This window comes from Onychostoma macrolepis, chromosome 10 (assembly GCF_012432095.1).
Source record: "Onychostoma macrolepis isolate SWU-2019 chromosome 10, ASM1243209v1, whole genome shotgun sequence".
Taxonomy (NCBI): domain Eukaryota; kingdom Metazoa; phylum Chordata; class Actinopteri; order Cypriniformes; family Cyprinidae; genus Onychostoma; species Onychostoma macrolepis.
Genome location: NC_081164.1, coordinates 8,507,300 through 8,528,669, shown reverse-complemented (window position 1 = coordinate 8,528,669; position 21,370 = coordinate 8,507,300). Strand labels below are relative to the sequence as shown.

The window sequence follows — 21,370 nt, the reverse complement described above, 5'->3', positions numbered from 1 at the left end:
GAAAGATCTAATATTACATGTGTCCTTATGAATACTGAAGATACAAAAGTCATAGATACAGTAAGTACATAAGAAATACATCTATGAGAACATAATTAATACTTTTTAATACTTTAATACTGTTAAACCATTAAGGTTGTCAATCTGACAGAAACATATATATATATATATATATATATATATATATATATATATATTCTTAATGGTCAATTATTATTGTTGCATGTACATTTATATATATATATATATATTTATATATTAAATTAGAAAATTAAATTTGGTAACACTTTATTTCAATAGTCCACTTTAGACATTCTACTAACAGCAAGTAACTTTGCAACTACACATCAACTAGCAGTCATTAGAGTATTAGTAGACTGTCTGTTTAATATCTTCTAACACTTTATTTTGATGGGTCCACAACATACAACATACTGACTATGAGAAACCAAGTGTAACCAAAAATTCAAACAAACAGCTTACCCTTCTGTTCCTATGTAACTTTAAATGACAAGGGGAATAAAACAAGAAAGGTAATAAAAATGGCTGAACCTTCACAGTTTTTCAGTCTTATCTCTAGCTGTTTATGGTTGAGCTGTGTGTGGTTATAAATGATGGACCTAAATTACACTGCAGCTATTGTTCACGTCATTAACTTTTCTGTTTGCTCGTCTGGGAGCTGTGAGATGATTGTGGCTCTGAATGTGTTCTCTTGTGTATCTGAGTGACTGATCTTTGGCCGTTGATTATACAGCTCTGAATCGGTCAGTTTTGCCTTGGGAATGGCCTCCAGAGTGTGTTTTCTGAACTGTTGTGTCATTTTTATAGTGGTTTAAAAAGTAAAAAAGGCCTCCTGTGTCAAGGCGTGTGCTATTGCAGCTAAAACATCTGTATATTTTATCCCATACACCCCAGCTCACCCTGTCCTTTGAATTTTCTGTGGATGCAGTTTGCCCAGGGTGCTCGAGTGCGTTTAAGATATTAGCTTTGACTGCAAAACCACATGATCGTGTCCAAGTAGCCCAGGGTGTAATCACAGAACTGAGCTCATCTGCCCCTAATAATCCAGCAGTCCGACTGCATCCACCTCAGCCCTGTTTCCATGGCAACATGCCATCCTAAAGAAACAGGAATGAGGAGGTATTCACCTCCGAGGGCTGAGACCACTGTACTGCCACGACAAGCCCCACTCCCTGTCCTGTTGCATTATCATTGCAAGAGGTAAAAGGAACTACACAACATTAGTGCTGCTGTCCCGTGACTCCCGTCTAACTGAACAACACAAGAGCAGCCTGACTGTATTTTTATTGGTCTTCAGTCTTTTAAAGAGTTAAATGAAACTTGGAAAATCCACCTGGGTAATTCATACCATGCACAGTGACCTGTGACTGCAGTCATGGTCATATATTAACCATAAGCACATGAACTACTGATTTTTTTTTCTTTCAAAATTTTTCCAAAGTGTTAAGTATATCAGGAAATATCTCGATTCTCAAATATGTGTACGTAAATGCGTTTTGAACCTTTATAGATTATGTTATTTGATCAATAAACTGTGATGGGCAAAGTAGACTAAAAGTGTAATCTATTAACTACACATAAAACCCGGAATTTTTACTTAAAACTGCGGTCTGTAACTTTTTTGGGTTAAAAATAATCCGAAATCAATATTTGAGCAAGTACATAACCAGCCAGTATTCAAAACTATCACCTTACTTTAGCCCGATTCACAATGGTTAGTTTATAATAATGTTTTCTAATTTGAGTGGTAAAGGTAGGTTTTCGCGGGAAATTCGAGCATGGCACCGCGGATCCTGCAGGTGACAGATCGTTTATAACCTTTTCTCACAGTAGCTGGAATAATTAAATGTATCAATTTGATGGCGGATTGTAATCCAGAAAGGATTATGTGTTTATGAAACACATGTAAATGGAATTACATTATATTCCAGTTTTAAATGTGATTCTGATTACAGATAGCCTTTGTATTTTAAATACAAACAGTTCGAAGAGAGCATAGGTTGCTTTTTGGGTTAAAATAATTTCTTAACATGAAATTCGAATGTTATGACAATTAGATATTGTACAGAAATTGAAATCTACAGGCTAATACACACTATACTCATTGTCACGCAATGCTGATGTTGTTAACATTAATAATTTGAGAATAAAGTATAACAATAATAATCATTTGCACGGTTATATGTGATATGAGCTAACCGATCGTTAGATTTAATTACCATTGTTAGCGCAATTTATTGTAACTTAATTAGTTGCTAGATGTTCTCCCAGCTGAATCTTTTCAAAAATGTCTTGCTTTTTCAGCCCTTTGTTTCCCCATGCCAACTTTTTTGAAGATGTAGCAGGCATCAAAGTTGAAATGAGCTCATTTGGTGGATAAAAGTGTAAAATTTCTCCATTTAAAGATTTGTTACGTTCTCTATGTTCTATTGTGAATAAAATATTGGCTCATGTGATTTGAAAGTCTTTTAGTTTTCATTTTATTCAAATTTAAAAACCGTCCCAACATTTCCGGAACGCAAGTTCTCACGCAGAGTTCACCTGTAACAGGAGTGATGCCGCGTCCGTGCACGCAGGGGGCGTTCCGCGCGAGTGCAGGTGCAACAGCTCGCGGAGCAGTCTTTACACACGGAGTGCTTCTAGTGTTCACCTCACTCGCTCGCTCGCGCTGTCTGTGTAGAGCAAACTCCAGCGCTCAGAGAATCTGTTGGGATATTCACCGCCAAACACACGGACACTTGTCCAATCTCATGCCATTGAATTCTGTGGAGTCAAAGATGATTTCCAGCTTGGATATAGCGTCGGTCTTCCCGCGGTGAACATCGCTTGTTTCGAGGAGAACACACAGTTTTAGGACACTTGAAAGAGCCTAGTGGTTTTGATTTGTTTGTAGATAACCGTTATCTACTTCACGCGCAGTGTTAATACGGACGAGCGCGCGCAGAGCGGACACTCTTCACATGCTGAGCCATGGAGACGCTAACTTCGGCAAAACTTCACACCTGCCTGTCAGTATTCACATTTCTGTGCTGTATCTCAGGTAGGCTGCTTCTACGCCGCTACATGAACTGTTACTGTGTGCACTGGGAATGTAAATACTTCATGTGTTCAGATACTTGATAGATATGGTTGCTTAGCTAGCTTGAGTTCATTGTTTCACTCAGGCTGTTGCAAAAAAAAAAAAAAAAAAAGCAAGCCAACAGTATTAAGTAATACTGTATATATTTAAAATTGTTATAAAATGGTTCATTTTGTAAAATTGTATTATATTAATATATATTATATACATTCATATTTCTACAAGAATAAGAACAGACAGAATAAGAAAAGTATCAAAGTGAACTTGAATGTAGGTTATAGTTTACCACGTGAAAGAAGACAAAAAAAGTGAAAGGAAAAAAATCTAATGTTTTATTTTCATTTTATTTATTTTCCTCATTGTGTGTGTGACTCTGGACCACAAAACCAGTCATAAGGGTCAATTTTGTGAGATGTACCTATACATCAGCTGATTAAAACATTCCATTGATGTATGGTTTGTTAGGAGAGGACAATATTTGGCTGAGATACACTCCTCCCACTTGGTAAACTAGGTTAATAAATACACATATATGATACCACATTAATGACACATTTATAATACTATTACATGGTGTCCAGTAGGGGTGGGCGATATGGCAAAAATATATCATCACGATATTTTTAAGAAAAATCACGATTCACGATTTTATCACGATTCTTTGTCATGTTGGTTTTACTATTTTGCAAGTTGTCTGAGCATTACAGCCAAACTAATTTCCCTATTTTAAAGACAAAACCTTTCAAGGTAACAAAAATATTAAAAAAGAATGGATATTTAGGCCAAAGTGGGCGAAGATAAAAATCTGTGTCATTATTTTATCTTTGTTATTAAAAAATGAGAACAAAGATACACATTACAAGTACACATACTATACAAATAAAACAGTGTTTTATTTTCAGGTACAATAGGTGTATTTAGCAGGAGCATTCGAGAAATTGAATCAACAAATATAAAAATAAAACACTATGTAGATTGATTCCTATTAAATCAACTGTATTAACGTTTTTCAGTCAAGAGTAGTGAGTGATTTTTCTCTTTGTGTTTCTTGGTGTTTTATTAACATTGAAGGAATAATTAACCCCAAAATAAAAAGTTTTATATTTATACCATCATTTACTCACTCAAAAGTTTCTTTAAACCTGAATGAGTTTCTTCTGCTGAACATAAATGCTATTTTGAGGAAAGTGGAAAACCAAACAGTTGCTGGTCCCCATTGACTTATTCCATAGTATTTTTTTTTTCCTTCTATCAAAAGTCAATGTGGACCAGATACTATTTGGTTACCCACATTCTTCAAAATATGTTCTTTTGTGTTCAGCACAAGAAAAAAATGTATACAGGTTTGGGACAACATGCGAGTTAGTAAATAATGACAGAAATAAAATTTTAAGGTGAACTATCCCTTTAATGACAGTCGGCAGCATGTTCAGTACTGCCCCTTTAAGACAGGCACGCATCTAATATACAGAGGCACCCTTCCGTTTTCTCTCAGCTGTTTACTTACTCATTTTAGACATAAGCAACGGAGTCTATACATAAACCTTGTGTGTTTTGACAGTATTAGTGCACAAGATAACTTAGTTCAGTAATCAGGCTCTTTTTGACGGGCTTTAGCACGCGCGCTTCGGGTGTACGGGCTCAGAAAAAGCGCACGTCAGACCGACGCGTGAATAAAACATTTAACCGGCAAGGCTTTAAAGCAGATCCGAATAATGTACAGTATATTGAGACGGAGGAATAAGAACTGCAGCTGATAGAATGTGTGCTGTAGCACGATACTACGATATTTCTTCAAAAGCAGATCGTGGAGACATTTTTATCGTCCACCATCAAAAATCGTCATATCGCACACCCCTAGTGTCCAGCATGTAAACCCTTGAGTCACATGCCCTCATAAAACAATGTTATATAAACACCTTCATGACTAGTTTCAGTTGGGTGTGGTCATCTGCACATGAAGTCATTTGACAAGCTGCTTTTCTAGGCAATAAGGTCATTTTCCTTGAATTATTCTGTGTGTGAAGTACAAACAATTGATATTGTTTGGATCTAAGTGACGTAGCATTACTGTAGCAGTTGTAAGTAACAGGATATGACTTATGAGGGTTCTGAAATTAATGATCTTTGTTTTCTCATGCATGCATGCACAAGTGGCACACATTTTGCAGGTGCATCCTCTTTTCTGCAGTGCCTAGAAAAGAGGGGAGTAAAAATGATGTAATAGATTAACAGTGGTGTATTTCCTTGAGTAAATTAGATTTAAAATGGACAGAACTCATCAGTGTTGTATATGGAGTGAGTGAGAAGTAGTGAAATGACTTGCATAATAATTGTCACTAATTGTCTGTAATTCTGTAACCACAGAAAAGTTTGAACTGAATGTGAAATCTAGAGCTATAGTGCAAACCAAGGATTTACTAAACCCACTGGAATGAAATAGCGCAGAAAAATACCATCGCAGGGTTTCTGTGTTAAGCCCAGGTGGCAGGGATAAAATTAGTTCAGAAGAACATCATAAATTCCTGTAATTCTGCATTGCTCTGGTAGATTGTGCAAGTCAAAGCATGGATTTTGGTAAAAGCCCTTGTTGGCCGTTTGGTGACACTTGTAAGAACAAAGTAATTTCATGCCAAAGGTTTTGTTTGTCCTGTCTTTATATTTAGACAGAAGAACATGGCAACAACTTCAGCAGATAATGCTGCTGCAGATTGCAACTGAAAACTTTTTTTGACAGATTAAAAGCGTCTCAAAAAGTATTTGGGCACTTAAGCGGCACTTGTCTATATGTCATTGGTTACAAAAGATCAGATCAAAAAAAAAAAAAAAAAGAAAGCTAATTTTCCAAGAAAGCTATAAAAGAAAAATGTTAGATTTAAAATGTTAAAAGAAAAGATTAATTGTTTAAAATTAAAGGAACAGTTCATCTAAACATAAAAATTTCCTTTAAAAAAAAGAAAAGAAAAGGATCAAACAAATGGATCAAACACACTGTAAAAAGTGATAAGTTGACTTAACTTAAAAAAAAAATTGAGGAAACCCATTGCCTTAAAATTAAGTAAATAATAAAAAAAATAAGTTAAGTGAATTCACTTTTTTTTAAATTAACGGGTTTCCTCAATTTAAGTCAAATTATCACTTTTTACAGTGCAGCTCATAAAAAAATATCACAATAATCCACAAGTAATCAACCCAACTCCAGTAATGTCTTGTGAAGTGAAAAGCTATGTTTGTAAGAAACATTCATAATTAAGGCATTTTATCTTGAAACCACTGCTTCTGGCTAAAATACGAATCCTCTATCCATAATGTTGCTTTCTTCATTGAGAAAGCCATCTCATCTGAATCAGGAGAGAACTCTGCACTGATAAAGCACCGTTTACAAGACAAAACAGTCTTTTTCATTAGAGGAAGAGTGATTATGGATTATGGACTCTTATTTTGGCCAATAGTGGTTTAAAGTTAAAATGCCTTAATGAAAGCTATAAAAAAAAGAGTTTCGATATCTGTCCTATTTAAAACTTGACTCTTCTGTAGTTATATCGTGTACTAAGACCGGCGGAAAATGAAAAGTTGCGATTTTCAGGCCGATTTGGCTAGAACTATACTCTCATTCGGCGTAATAATCAAGGAACTTTGCTGCCGTACCATGGCGCAGTGATATTACGTAGCGCCTGAAAGTAGTCCCCAGCTATATTATAACTAGTTACCTAGCTGGGGACTACTTTCAGGCGCTGCGTAATATCACTGCACCTGCTGCGGCCATGGTACAGCAGCAAAGTTCCTTAATTATTACGCCGGAATGAGAGTATAGTTCTTAATCATATCAGCCTAGAAAATCGCAACTTTTCATTTTCTGCCGGTCTTAGTACACGATAGAACTACAGAAGAGTCAAGTTTTAAATAGGACAAATATCGAAACTCTTTGGTCATTTTTGAACGTGATGCTACTGGTCTAATAGGATTCAATGATCTATGCTAAGCTATGCTAAAAGTGCTATCGCTAGATCCAGAGATCGGCTGAATGGATTCAAAAACGGTAAAACTCAACTTATTAACTCTGGGGGAGTTGGAGAATGAGCCTATTTCCAAAAAAAGTGGAGTGTTCCTTTAAGTGTCCAAATACTTTTTAGGGTCATTGCAGCTGTAACTGGAGTTTTTACATTCATGCCATGTTGGTTAGGGTTTGAGATGTGGGGTGTGTTGTGTATCAGGATGTCCCATATACGGAAGTGAGAGGACTCCCTCTCCCAGTGCTCATGTCCCCAGAGGAACGTGCTCAGTGCGGTCTGGGGTCATGAGAAAACTAGTGGGCGACTTTCCCAACTCTCTTCTTGGCCTATTGCATTCTTGCAAATACGCACACACACACACACATGCATAATGGCATGATAATCCATTTTTAAAAAGATGTGACATATCCTCTTGGAGAGGTTTTTACATTACATGGCTTGTACAGCCAATTGTCCTTTGACGTGCCATTGTGTCTTTGTGTTGACAAATTTTCTTTTGAGTGATTTTTATTTTATTTATTTTGAATGTTTAATGTTAAATTTTTTTAATTGGATAAGATTATGATTCATTCGAGTCCTAGAGCAGCTTAGAACACCAGTGTTTTTGCATCCATTCATCATTCAGTTTAACTTGGTATGGTGTAGTGGCAGGTTGTCGTGCCGATGTGTCAGTTTAGTCTATACTGAGCTCATGCAGGGTGACATAGTGTTGATGCTTTTACGCTGCTCTCTATCTGGTCTTACGGGAATCTGTGTAACAATTCATGACTGTAGAGACACTGAGGTCAGACGCAGAGACTCCTTCCTGTCAACTCTTGAAGGGACGCACAGATTCTCACTCATACTAATATCTCTGTTTCAGAGGGAATACCTATGTCTTTTTCATTAACAATGTACAGTCCAGTTTAACCAAGCCATGCATATTTAAATTAAGGCTAATTGCAATTTTTAGGGCATTTTTGCACCATTTCCTAATTTGAATAATTCCTTTATTGAATGCTGAAACAACGCAGACAGCGCGTGCAAATGAATGTCAGCAGGTGCAATTCATTTTTAGTGAGTTTCCATTGTGTTTTGTGAAGGAGTCTTGCATATCGATATATGAAGCCAGTTAGTTCAAAATCATATTCATATTGCATTCCTATTACCATAATAATATTGATTGTCCTTACCTTGCAATCCAACAAGAAAAGTAAGAAATTAAGATTTTTTTTTTTTTAAAAGCAGAGCATCAAAACTATTGACATGAAACTAAATAAATCCTGAAAATCCAGTTAATGTAACTCAGGAGAAGAGTAATCTTGGAGAGCTAGTTGAGCTTCTGTAGAGGAAGTGACAGAGTAATTACCACTGCTGAAATCCAGTGTAATCTCATGTGGCCGGTCAGGAATCATACAGTGCTGAAATGCAGTGACAGCAACTTACTGTCTGTCTGTCAGATTGTCGTCTTATACCTGGAGTTCTCCCTTCGCACTGTAAGAAATGTATTAAAACATTATCTTCATATGGGAGAATCTTTATTTTTGTTCTAGTGAAAAATATTATTTAACGTTACTGAATTATTATACAACTTAGTTCTAACTACATCAGGAAACACAGTCATTTTTAAGATTTTATAATTATTATTTATTTGAGAATTTTTCTCTTCAAAGTAGAAGCAGAGGCTTTGTGCTAGAACCTAGTGCATTGCCTTGCTACCTTGCTATTAGGCATCTTAAAGGGATAGTTCACCCAAAAATGAAACTTTGATGTTTATCTGCTGACCCCAAGGGCATCCAAGATGTAGGTGACTCTGTTTCTTTAGTAGAACACAAACAAAGATTTTTAACTCAAACCGTTGCAGTCTGTCAGTCATATAATGTCAGTCAATGGTACCCACGGCTTTGAGAGAAAAAAAAAACATACACAGACAAAACCAAATTAAACCCTACAGCTTGTGACGATACATTGAGGTGTAAAGACACGAAACGATCGGTCTGTGCAAGAAACTGAACAGTATTTAAATCGGGGTTTTATTTACCTCTGATCCGCCGCCCGGTCCAACTGTCCTGAGTGCGTTCACACAACAGCCGGCAGCGTGTGACGCGTCTACTTCTTCCTGCTTTACGGAGGATCGCAGACTTATAAGTGCATTACCGCCACCTATCTCTCAAATGGGCCATTGACACTCCTAATCGAGATTGTAGATAGAATGTCAATGGTCCATTTGAGAGATAGGTGGCAGCAAGTCTGCGATCCTCCGTAAAGCAAGAAGAAGACGCGTCACGCGCCGGCTGTTGTGAATGTGCTCAGGACAGTTGGACCCGGGCGGCGGATCAGAGGTAAAAAACAAAAACAATACTGTTCAGTTTCTTGCACAGACCGATCGTTTCGTGTCTTTAGACCTCAATGTATCGTCACGAGCCACAGGGTTTAATTTAGTTTTTTAGTTGTATGTTTTTTTTCCCCTAAAGCCATGAGTACCATTGACTGACAGACTGCAATGGTTTGAGTTAAAAATATTAGTATGTGTTCTACTGAAGAATCAAAGTCACCTACATCTTGGATGCCCTTGGGGTGAGCAGATAAACATCAAATTTTCATTTTTGGGTGAACTATCCCTTTAACTTCATATATGACTGCTTTAGAATGCTCCATATTTTCATCAGCTCCATGCAGCACACAAAAGGCAATTTGCAAAGGAGACTGCAGGTGATCAGTTTCTCAAGGAATGACCATTATTTAGTTTTAGAAATAACCACTGTATTTGACACCTCTCTCAAAAAAGTGTTTAGTACATACTGCTACCTTAATGCCTATTGGCCTACTGAGAGGTCTGTTCTTGTTAAGCCTCAATCAGTGATCAAGAGTTTCTTTGGGGGTCACAGTGTGTTGTATATCTCTCCAGCCCCCGAAAGAAGACCTCTTTCTTCAGAGAAATAGCCAGACACAAATAAGAGCAAGAAAAAAAATATGTGGCTTGTTATGGAGAGAGAGTGTGAAAAGAGTGAGAATCAGAAGTGAGCTGTCACTGAGGTTATGCCCATCTGTCATCCCATCAGCCATTAGAGGACAGAAAGCTTTACTTAACAGCTCATCAGCACTACTTCAGCTCCTGTGGCTGGGTACAGCCACAAAACCTCATTACTGTAAGAAAAAAAAACACCCTGCACACAGTCATTTATAAACTTTGAGAACAGTCATTTTCACATATAATTACATACTCATACTTCAGACTTGAACGGAAGGGTCCTGAACCTGTGTTTGCATTCTGGTGACTATAACAATAATTTTGGCGCAGCTCTCATTATAAGCTGTAATTATAGACTCTCAGAGGGAGTGTTAGGATCATTGGCGCACACCAGTGTTTTGGAGAGCTAAGACTTCATTATGTTAATGACAGCTCCGAGGTAAAGACCCTCTTTCTCACTGGTTTTATCCTCCCATAGGGCTTTCAAAGACAAGACGCACACAGTCAGAGCTGTTCTCAACATCAACTAAAATGAGTGTGAACATTGATTTAATTTGCATGTTGTTGTTTTAATTCTCCGTTCCACTTGTTCCCACTTCAAGACTTTGTGATTTACTGGAAAGATATTACTGTAATTCAATCAAGGGTGACAGGAGAATGGGCTGATCCTGAATAACGCATTTAGTTTAGTCCAGTGTGATTTCCACGAATCCAAAGCAAACATTAGATTTGGTCTCTAAAGTTACACTGACCGAGCGGCCATTGCCCCACACTAGTAGTAATGCTCTAAATAGGGAGGGGATTGATTTGGGGGCCAAGCCTCAGGCAGTGACCTCTTGTTTCATGTTCTTTCTTTAGCAGTGTTAAATGCTCTAAAATGAGCTTACTATGTTTAGATTTAAACCCTTTTGTTTAGCAGCTACGCATCTTGTGCCAAGTCTGAACAAACACAAAGGGAAATGAGGAAGTACGGCTTTGTTGTTGGACAACAAAAATGATACTCACTTCATGCATTTCAGTAACTCTAACCTGCATTTTTTTTTGCTGGAAAATCTTCTATAAAGAGACCAACGGTAACATTTTCATTTGTATACTGGTATTATTATTATTATGATTAAACTTCAGGTTGTTGCCGCTCGGCTCGCTGTGACCTTCATTGACGTTTGGCAAGTGAGTTTCTTTCCTCATTAGTGACTGATCATTACTGTCATTGATTTTCTCACTTAAATCCTTTAGTCATTAAGGTGGATCCTCTTTGGCTCGTTACGGAGTTATTTTTGGCTCTCATTTGTATAAATTGTAGTGTTTGAGTTCGAAAGTGTTAGTATTTGGTTTATTATGTGCCTGCTACTAGTGCTGTACAAAATCATAATGCTTGACTGTCTCTAGTAGAGTAATTCATCATTTAGAAGTTTTTTGGTATTATATTAAAGAATTTATATATTATTAAAGTGTGTGTATATATATAGTCTTTGCTTTGATTATTATGGCATACCTATTGTTGCCATAGCACTTGATTCCTGTATTAGGTGTTGCACCATTGTAAGCAAGCGACACGTTGTCTAGCAAATTCACAGGTGATGTTTCTTTAGCACACATTTTTTAGCCACAGAGTATAATTTGAAGCACAAAACACTCATTTGTGGTACCCGAAATCACACTTATTACAACCACATGTTGTTACTAAAAGTTCTGAAGACCATTTAAAGAGCTGTGATTTGTTATTGCATTTGTATTGCATTTATGCTCGTTTTATTTCTTGTGCAGCCCTACTGTGTGCTTTCAATGCAAGACATAATACAGATATTTGAATGTCCACTGCTTTTATTTCTTCAGATCTAAGCATATAGACTATTTCTATGATAATTTATGATAATTTTATCCTCCTAAGACAGCCCAGGGGTGATGCTGCATCTCTGCAGTATATATTGAGCTAATATCTCACACGCTGCTGCTCCCATCAGCTACATCAAGCATGCAGTTTGAAAGCAGGTTGATGCGGTATGCATTACGACATGCAGGGACACGCATTTTGTGTGTGTGCATGTTTCAGATGGTCATATATGAAGATAAACCAGTGCCCCAACATCTGTCTCCACTCAAAGCAGGATATCTCTTCTTGACACCTCATTGCAAAAAGGAAGCATCTTCTATCCCTGAATGCACTGCCCATTACAACTTTCACAGTCTGTAAATTACAGCACACCTGAGGCCATCGATATTCCATCCAATCCAAATTCTCACATCTACTCTTTCAGTTAAGCCCAGGTTTTCGATTGTCACCAACCCCCCGGCTTTGCATCAAATACATTTTTTTTTAATTTCCCTTGTATGTTGTAACATTGTCCTCTGAGCTCAACCACAGATAATTTTCTCAATTTTCTACCACCACAATCTCTGGAGTAACATTTGTTTCCACTTTATTTTTTCCTATCTATTTCCTAATTTATACAGGCAGCACTGCATGTATCCCTCCATTCCCAGTTTGCTCTTGACATTTGTGGAAACACTTATGAAAATAATAGCCTAGGGTTGCCCAACAGAGTGTCGCTCCCAAAAACACATTAAAGTGAATGAAAGAGATGTCCTGTTCTTACCCTGTGCTCAATCCATTACTGGCAGTCACTGTCATTAGCCATTCATTCCCACTCACCACTCAGAAATAATCAGTACAGGAGGCGCACCAGGGAGTTCGTCTTCTCTCCATCAGTGTAAAAATAGCCGGAGCTGTCAGGAGCAGGTCTGCTTTTTCCTTCCACTATCGATAATTCAGACTCCTAATTACTGTGAGATACATAATTGAGCACTTGATGAAAACCTGTGGATGTTCATTTAAACTGTTTCACCTTTAACCTGCTGCCTCTCACAACGACAGCCTTGGAGAGATTCCGAATACTAATGAGACGGAATGATTGAGAATCGAGGATTTTATGTGAGATTTATGGAATTCTTCCAGAGATAAAAACACCAGTCTTGTCATGAATTAAACTACAATGTAGTAATATCACTGACTAAATTCATATGTCTTTAGAGTCCATATTGCGTAATATTATGAGATTTTCCAAAGATAAAATGAATCTATCTTTTAAAATAACAAAAATACCAATAATTTATACATTTTTAAACTCTTATTTTTTTCCAGATGCTTTAATCCAAATGACTTGTTGCATTCTAATTATATATTTGATCAGATCATGCAGTAATTTCTTGCAGGCGCTATATATATATATATATATATATATATATATATATATATATATATATATATATATATATATAATATAAAATGTGTGTGTAGTTCTGGAATGATGTATCCGCTTCCTGGACTGCAGCTATGCATTTTAAGTTACATATTAGTCAGATGGTAATTACATAATGCATTATTAATTTTAATTATGTTAATTATAGGCAAGAGTTTTCATATAGAATTAAACCAAATGCTGACACTCTTTTGGGGACCAATATTCTCAGGGATCAGTGAGCAATGGAAAGAAATCTTTCTAGGATAAACGGTAATACATTGAGCGGAGGCTGTGAGGAAACACCAGCAGTGTCTTGATCAGAGAGTATTGAAGTGAGGTGTCTATTAAAAATGCAGAAAGATCCTGAGCTCCAGATTTGACTGTTTAATCGAGCCTGCGAGGATTAGGGTTGGATTATTCAGGCATTGCGAAGAATCAGCAAATTAGCTAGTGGGTTTAATCCGAGAATAGGACACGCACAGAATAAGCACAGATACTGTTGAGTGTGTGTGGAGGGTAAACCCAATGTAATATTATAGTTGTAATGGCTCATTTGACTTATTTGTAAAATTAACCATTAATTTATTAAGAATCTTCTGGTTTCCCAGCAGTTACAAATGTCGGAAGAAATTCCTTTCATTAAATTATAGACATAGAGTAAATTCATGAGATCAGTGTAAATGCAGGGTCAAGATGTACCGTCTTTGCCATCAAATCCACAGTAGCAGTGCAGTTACAAATCACCTTACTAAATATTACATCTTTGATGTAGTATTCTTCGGTTGATAACTTTGAGGTGACATTGAAATCATTCTCAGAAGCTTTACAAAGACATGAAAGATTTGAAATGCACAGTTGCAAAGGATTACTGCGGAGCGGAGCCTGAGGATTGTCTGCACGGTAGTAGTTTGCATCTCACATTTCAGCGTAAATGGAAATTTATCCCATCTTTGGAAATGCTATGCATGGGATATGTGAAGAAACGCCTTTCAGATTCACATTGTTCAACATTCAGCTGTTGCAAATGAACTCAGAGGTTCATTTTCACACGTTTCTTTTGAAGCGTCAATGTTTTGGCCATGAATGATAGTTGCGGCTTTATGAGCGAGGGAGCTGTCAAAGCTGCATGCAGGTGATAAGTTGGGCGCCAGTGAAGGAAGCCTGTCCCTTCAGTGAGTTTTCTATTTCTGGTGGGAGAATTAAGGAAAATCTCATACCTTTCAATTCTCATGACTGACTGAGCAGAGAACATCTGCAGAAAAGTCTGAAAGTGCAACATCTGAAGTATTATTTATTAATACAGCAAAGCTGAGTGTGGAATTTGCGTACTGAAGCTATTGGGGCATGGCAGCTAAGTACGCAAGCTTGTCCTGGGTTGTCTGATCAAATTGGTGCATGCAATCACAGAGGAGAGAGAGCAAAAAGACTGTGGAGATCACCTTACATTTTATTCAGTGTGGTTTGTAGTTCAGATAGCAGCAGTTGTTTCACAAGAGGCAGACCTCCTTAAAATCATTTTGTATGTGCCTTTCATAACCAAACTTAATATTTGAAAACAAAAAAGGAATAAGTATTACTATTACTGTAAGAAATTGTAGTGATGGGTCTGACTGCAGACTTGTGTGGATTTTCCCCTGAAGATATTTCTTAAGGCAGTCCACAAGTTTATTAGTTGATACTGATATCAAGATATGGTGTGGCCGGTTGCCAATATGATTTTGATTTCTGAAATATAATACAATTAAATAATAGGAAAAAATACTAAACCACGCATTTAAAATGAGCATTTATTTTATTTAGTTTTCATGCATGCCTCATTGCATCCGCCTTAATTTTTAACGTAAGAGCAGCCACCATCATTTAAATCTTGATTGTGCGAGGTTTCCAGTGTCCAGTTATTTTTAGCTGTAAAAACAGCTCGTTATGCTGCTTGATATTGCAAACTGGAATTTCTTGTCATATCACTTTATGTACTGTTGTAATTATAAACATACTTGTTTTTGTAGCCCAAATAATTTGACAGTTTACTGCATTTAGTATTCTTCTAGTTTTTGTTTTTTGTTTTTAATCTGTAGAGGCTAATGAAGTCTCACACATTTACACATACCTGCAAACTAGTCGCTTTTCGGCGAAATTCGCTGTTTTGAATCAAAAAAAGCGCGGTGCTGCTTCAAATCGAATACACCTCATCTCACGAGCTGACCCTCCGAGCTGGTCCGTTTTCACGGCACACTTACGCTCGCATCCACATTGTTGTCGGTGTGGAAGTTCTTCATTGTGAGTTAAGCTGACACAAAGTTCGCAATTTGCAATACAATATTGACTGTTTTTGCTCAAGTTTGCTGATGAAGTTTCAATCACAACAGACACAGCAGTAGTGTTGTGTCTCCCAGCAACACTCAGCGGTGTTTTGATACTGAATGAATCCATGTTTTTGAACGAATCAAGTGAGTCAATGATTCAGTAACCTTTCATAAAGACAGCTGCCTCGATTCTGAATGAATCAGACTGCATTTGAATGAATGATAAATGACTCGCTCATTAAAACAGTCATTTAACGTCATCTACTGGTGGTTTGGTATCATATTTACAAGTATTGCATTTTTCCCAACATTTTTAACATGTATGCTCAAAAATATTTAAAACATTAATCTTATAAAATTATTTATGCATTTTGAAATTGTGGTGTAGATGCATATGGCACCTCAGCTTCATCAGTCTGTGTAAATATGCCACTTCAGATGCAGCTTCTGTTTCCTCTCTGGTTGAGGTGACATGGAATGACCCAATTGTGATTTATTTATTTATTTATTTATTAATTTTTTTGTTCTTTCAGTCATTTATACAAAGAAGAGATGAAGGGCTAGACTGCTGTCCTCCAGGAACATCTCCCTAGAGAGAGACACACACACACACACACACACACACAATGCACCATAGTACTGTCATAATTACTTGGCTGCTGATTAAAGGCGTGCACTATTTGATTGGTCAAAGTGTTTGACATGTGGCCCATTTAGCCTGGAAATAATTGTGCTTTCTTCAGGCTTAGACTGATAATACTAATGGGAAGAAGGTTCAAGCGAACGATGGTTGATTGACTAATTCTTTTTTAAAAGTGAGTTTGAAACTCCTGAATCTGTTAGCATACCATTACAATACATAACAATACAAAACATGTGTTTCTTTGCTGTATTACAGCCATATTAGTCTCTGCATAGCTTTAGGGTGTGTGCGATTATATATCGTCTGCGATGAATATCGTAATTGGTGTTTTAACGATGTGCGATTTGACTTTATCGAGTATTTTGCAAATACCCTTCAAAACATTCGTATAGAGTGCATGCATACATTACGTGAAGACGCGCATTTAGAGTGCGTTCTTTCACTGCATGATTCAGTCTAAAAAATGCATCTAAAATGATCGCAAAATTCAAGATTCAATATATTTATATCATTTCATGTAGTTCTATCAATATCACGGAAAAAGTGCAGGTTTTTGTTTTTCCAAATATTACCATGATTACAAATGTAATACTGATTTTTCTTTACAACAGTTCAAAACAAGAAATCAATTAAGAGACTTACGTTTTAGACACCATATTGCCTGTTTTTGCTCTATTTCGATAACATAATTCCAAACAGCCACAGCGCTGTTTTGCGTCTCTGAGGGTGTTTCGTTCCTGAATGAATCAACCGTTTAAATGATTCGGTTCAATCGCAATGACTCGCTTATTAACAGTGACTTGCTGCCACCTACTGGTGGTTTTAATTTCACATTTCTAGTTCCTTTTTATTATTTAATCATTTCAAATAACAGTATTCAAATTTTATGTTTAATATATCAAAACATTATTTATGCATTTGTAATTGCAGGTTAAATGCATTCATGTCCTGCATTAAACAGTGTGTAAATGCATCTAAATGCCACTTCAGATGCAGCTTCTGTTTTCTCTGCATTGCAAAGATGAATTTTATTGATACTGATTTCATTTGCTTGGTAACAGCCCAAATGTCTTATATTTAATCAGTTAATTAGAAAAATAAGACTTTGACTCAAAAGATAATGCACACTTTTAGAAAAATGGCTTTATAAAGGGAAAAATCCCCAGAACAGGTAAAAATCATTTTAAACTTATTGGAAAAGATTCATTTATATCAGTGTGAACTGACCACCACACAGAATATGAAGAATATAAAAACGTTAGGAGTCAGCTGTCCACAGTAGTCCTTAAGATACCAGCATAATAACACTCTCAGAAAAATATTGTCTAATTATCGTTATCGATAAAATCCAAGAAAATATCGAGATATAATTTTTGTCAATATCGCACACCTCGAGCATAGCTACATTTTGAGTTTCAATGTAGTGGTTTGCGCTTATTTCTCAGATGCCTTGATTTATGAGTTTCTGCTCTCCCTTCCATGAAAAGTAATTACATGAAGTACTAATTTGCATTTGCATTCGATATGCATCATTGCAGTCTCATTAGTACCAAGTTTGTTTACCAAAAGAGAATCTGTTATATCATAATGCTTAAATGTCTCGTATGTAATTAAAAAGCCATAGGCTATGAATTTAATACTGGATGGTCTCTGTGGTTCTTCATAGTAAAACTGTTTACTGCATTTTTAATTTAAATTTTGTGGTTGAACGTCTCACAAATAACTCTAAATAACTATCTAGCGATATAATAATGTGTTTGTTTGAAATTAAATGCCCTATATAGTGTCTGTGGTAAACCTGTTATTGTTTCTCACTTTTTATGACCACCATTGCGTGTATAAATTTACTGTGTACAACTGACTAGTGTGTGTACAACTGACTGCATAGTGTGTGGGTATTTACAGTTGCTAATGCCTTTTGGAAAGTTTTAGAGGTTAGTCTACAATATTATGGCTCAAATATCTCTTTTAATAACTTGTATGAATTACTTTGAAGCCCTTATATTCTGTGCAGAAAGAACATTATATCATCTTAGCATGTTTTCTTTTGAAATGCTGAGAGGAAGAATGGAAAAGTAGAAGGAGGTTGGGAGAAAGAGAAAGAGGCAGGGAGAGGGAGCAATAAATTAAGGAAGAGACGGCATTTAGGCCTTTCCTTTTTCTGACTCTCCACTTCCTCTCTGACCACCTGGCACTCCCTGATAAGCTCCAGCATTCCCTCACCAGGCAATTCCACTGTTCCCAGATCACCTTGATAACGCCAGCAAATAAATAAATACATTTTCTGTCCTGTGAGTAACACAGAAATCACTGCAGTGACTAAACCTGAGATATACAAACTTCTCCAGCGTTCAGCGATGGAGAAAACACTGTCAGTCTGAACGATTGTAGTTTTAAAAGTTGTCTTTCACGGCTGTGGTATGTAACTTTTATCTCGGTTTTATTTGAAAAATAGATTTTCAGTAAGTCGTTCTGCAGTTCAAACGATTTTTCAGACCTGCTTTACAGAATAAGATTTCCATCGTGATGGGAGAAGTCACTGCAGATTATCACGGCCTCTGTTTTGAATGTCTGCAATCTAATCTCCAAAGTTTAACGGGAAATGTGACTCTGTTACCCAGGCCTCCACCCATCCTTCCTGAAAACGGACCCCTGTTGGAAAGCGAGGCTTGTAAAGGAGCGCTTTGTTGGGATTCGGTAGCCAGCGCTATTGTTTATTGTCCCTCGGGATTCACTGCAACAGAGCGTCATTTTGCAGACACGCATTGAATGCATTTTGTTGGTAGATAGATAGCAAAAACTGTATGTTTGGCAGGGTAATGTTCTTCGATTGCACCCTGACAGATCATCCGTTCATCAAAGTAACAACATTGAAGCTTTCGCTCTTCAAAATGGCACAAAGATCAACTCTGATCCTCTTAACCCAACTAGCCTACCTGCTTGGGACTCTAATTACTGTTAATTCTGATTTGATTGAGATTGCTATATTATTTTTGCTACATCATTTGTTTGGTCATTGCCTTTGAGGCGGTAATCTCAGATATTTAAGGTTTGCCTAAAGGTGTCTCATTGCGTTGAAGACTTGAAATGAATGAGTGTGTGTGTGTACCTGTTTTTCTATTCAGGTGGGGACTTAAACCTGAATACACACAGACTCATGGGGACCTAAATTGAGGTCCCCACAGGTAAACAAGCTAATAAATCACACAGAATTAAGTTTTTTTGAAAATCTAAAAATGCAGAGTTTCCTGTAAGGGGTAGGTTTAGGTGTAGGGTTGGTGTAGGGCAATAGAATATACGGTCTGTACAGTAGAAAAAGCATTACGCCTATGGAGAGTCCCCACAAGGATAGCAAACCAGACAGGTGTGTGTGTGTGTGTGGAGCTGCTAAAGACAGCTTTGAGCTGTGAGAAGATTAAAGGGAAGAGACGAGGCTTAGACACTGCCAGAGAAGAAGAGCCCAATCTCAGAAAGTGCAACAGGAGGGTTTTGTGATGGGGAAGGAGGTTGTAGGACGTCCGTAGACTTATCTCACCTCCAGTTAATCATCTTAAACAAAACACCTTTCAAAGGTACATGCAATTTCTAGGTTGCATTAGATAACTCTCTCTCAAAGACGTTTTGTCATGTTGTGTCATTTCTTAGAGGTCAGTCTCTTATGGCTCGTTTCCACCAAGCGGTACGGGTCGGGACCGAACACCCTGATCCAGCTTGCGTTTCCACTGCCAACAGTACCCTTATTTGATAGGTGTGGTGTATGATTTGAGTTTTAAACAACTACGTTCTCACCTGAAAAACTCTTAAAACTACATTTCATGACAGAATAACAGTAATATTTTGAAAATTACGTGGGTTTTTGGGCAATGACGTTTCACAAGTCCACAAGAACAGACAAGAACGCATATTGAGAAACAGCTATTGTCTGTGTGAAAATATAAAATTATGAAATACACTGTTATATTTTTTTTGAGTTTGCGCACTCTGATGTAAATAAGCCCAACACTCACGGATAGCAGAGCGGAAAGCACATACACACTGAAGCACATACACGCAGAGAGAGAGCTTCAACCCCAAAGCCATTATTAAAGAAATTGACAATCTAAAAGACACTCATGATAAATCTCTAAAAAATACAATTTGACCTTCAAAATAAACTCCAATGCTACTCAACCCTAAACAGAACCACTAAATTTTCCAATTATTTATTGATTAAACCATTTTAAGACTAATCCTCTCCAAATACAGATTAAGTAACCACAATTTAGAAATACCCTTCATACTTGGAGAAGATAACACCGCTGCACTAGCTGCAAAATATGTTTTAACCATTCACAATGCTGGATGTTAAACATGATTAACTCGAAACTAACTGACTTTATCTTTTCATTAATTTAGGTGGATTTAATTTATTATTATTTATGTTGTTATTTGTTGTTGTTATATGTTAATGTAAGTTAACGTATACAGCTGAGAAAGAATCCGGATGTGTGTCAGTATCAGGTCCGTGCATTTAGTCTTAAAGAGACAGCAGCCTATAATACCTGCTTCTGTCTGCTAATCAAACAACACCACAGCTTTAACAAAGATTAGTCTGTATTTAACTTATGCAGTAAGCATTATTGTTGTTTTACACTTAATTTTTACATTTCTGCACCTGAATAATACTATTACTGTATTTATTTATAATTTTATGTTGTAGGCTGTTCATCTATGCTTGTAATTTAATTGTTCTTGTTTAATTACTGACTTTAAGCTAGTAGTTTCTGCTGGGGTATAGAAGTACTTACTGTAAAGTAAGCTTTTAGTAATTAATGCAAAGGAAACTTTTTTTTGCTGATCCGAAATATGATCAGATCCGTTACTTTTATTCAATGTATTCAAAATATTGTGTTTTCAGTATGGTTTTTCTATTTGATAAGACTTGCAGTAAATTCTGAAACTGACATTTCTGTTTATCAGTTAAGCAACCTTATTTGTGTCAGATAGAATAATATCAAAATAGCTAAATATCGTCTGATTATTTGGCCCGGCTGTCCATCACTGTATATTATATCAATTGTTAAAAACATGGCCTTCTCGTTCATACAGGATTTCATACACGTCACATAGACTATTCCAT

The 21,370-nt window shown here is 36.8% G+C and overlaps 1 protein-coding gene across 1 annotated transcript in view; it reads left to right on the top strand.

Moving 5' to 3' along the window:
* Window positions 1-2,607: 2,607 nt before the first annotated feature.
* esama (endothelial cell adhesion molecule a) overlaps window positions 2,608-21,370 on the top strand; it is a 40,267-nt gene continuing 21,504 nt past the window's right edge. Inside the window, exon 1 of the mRNA XM_058788891.1 lies at window positions 2,608-3,061. Coding sequence (XP_058644874.1) covers window positions 2,992-3,061 — 70 coding nt within the window. The 5' untranslated portion in view covers window positions 2,608-2,991. The remainder of the gene's footprint in view (window positions 3,062-21,370) is intronic.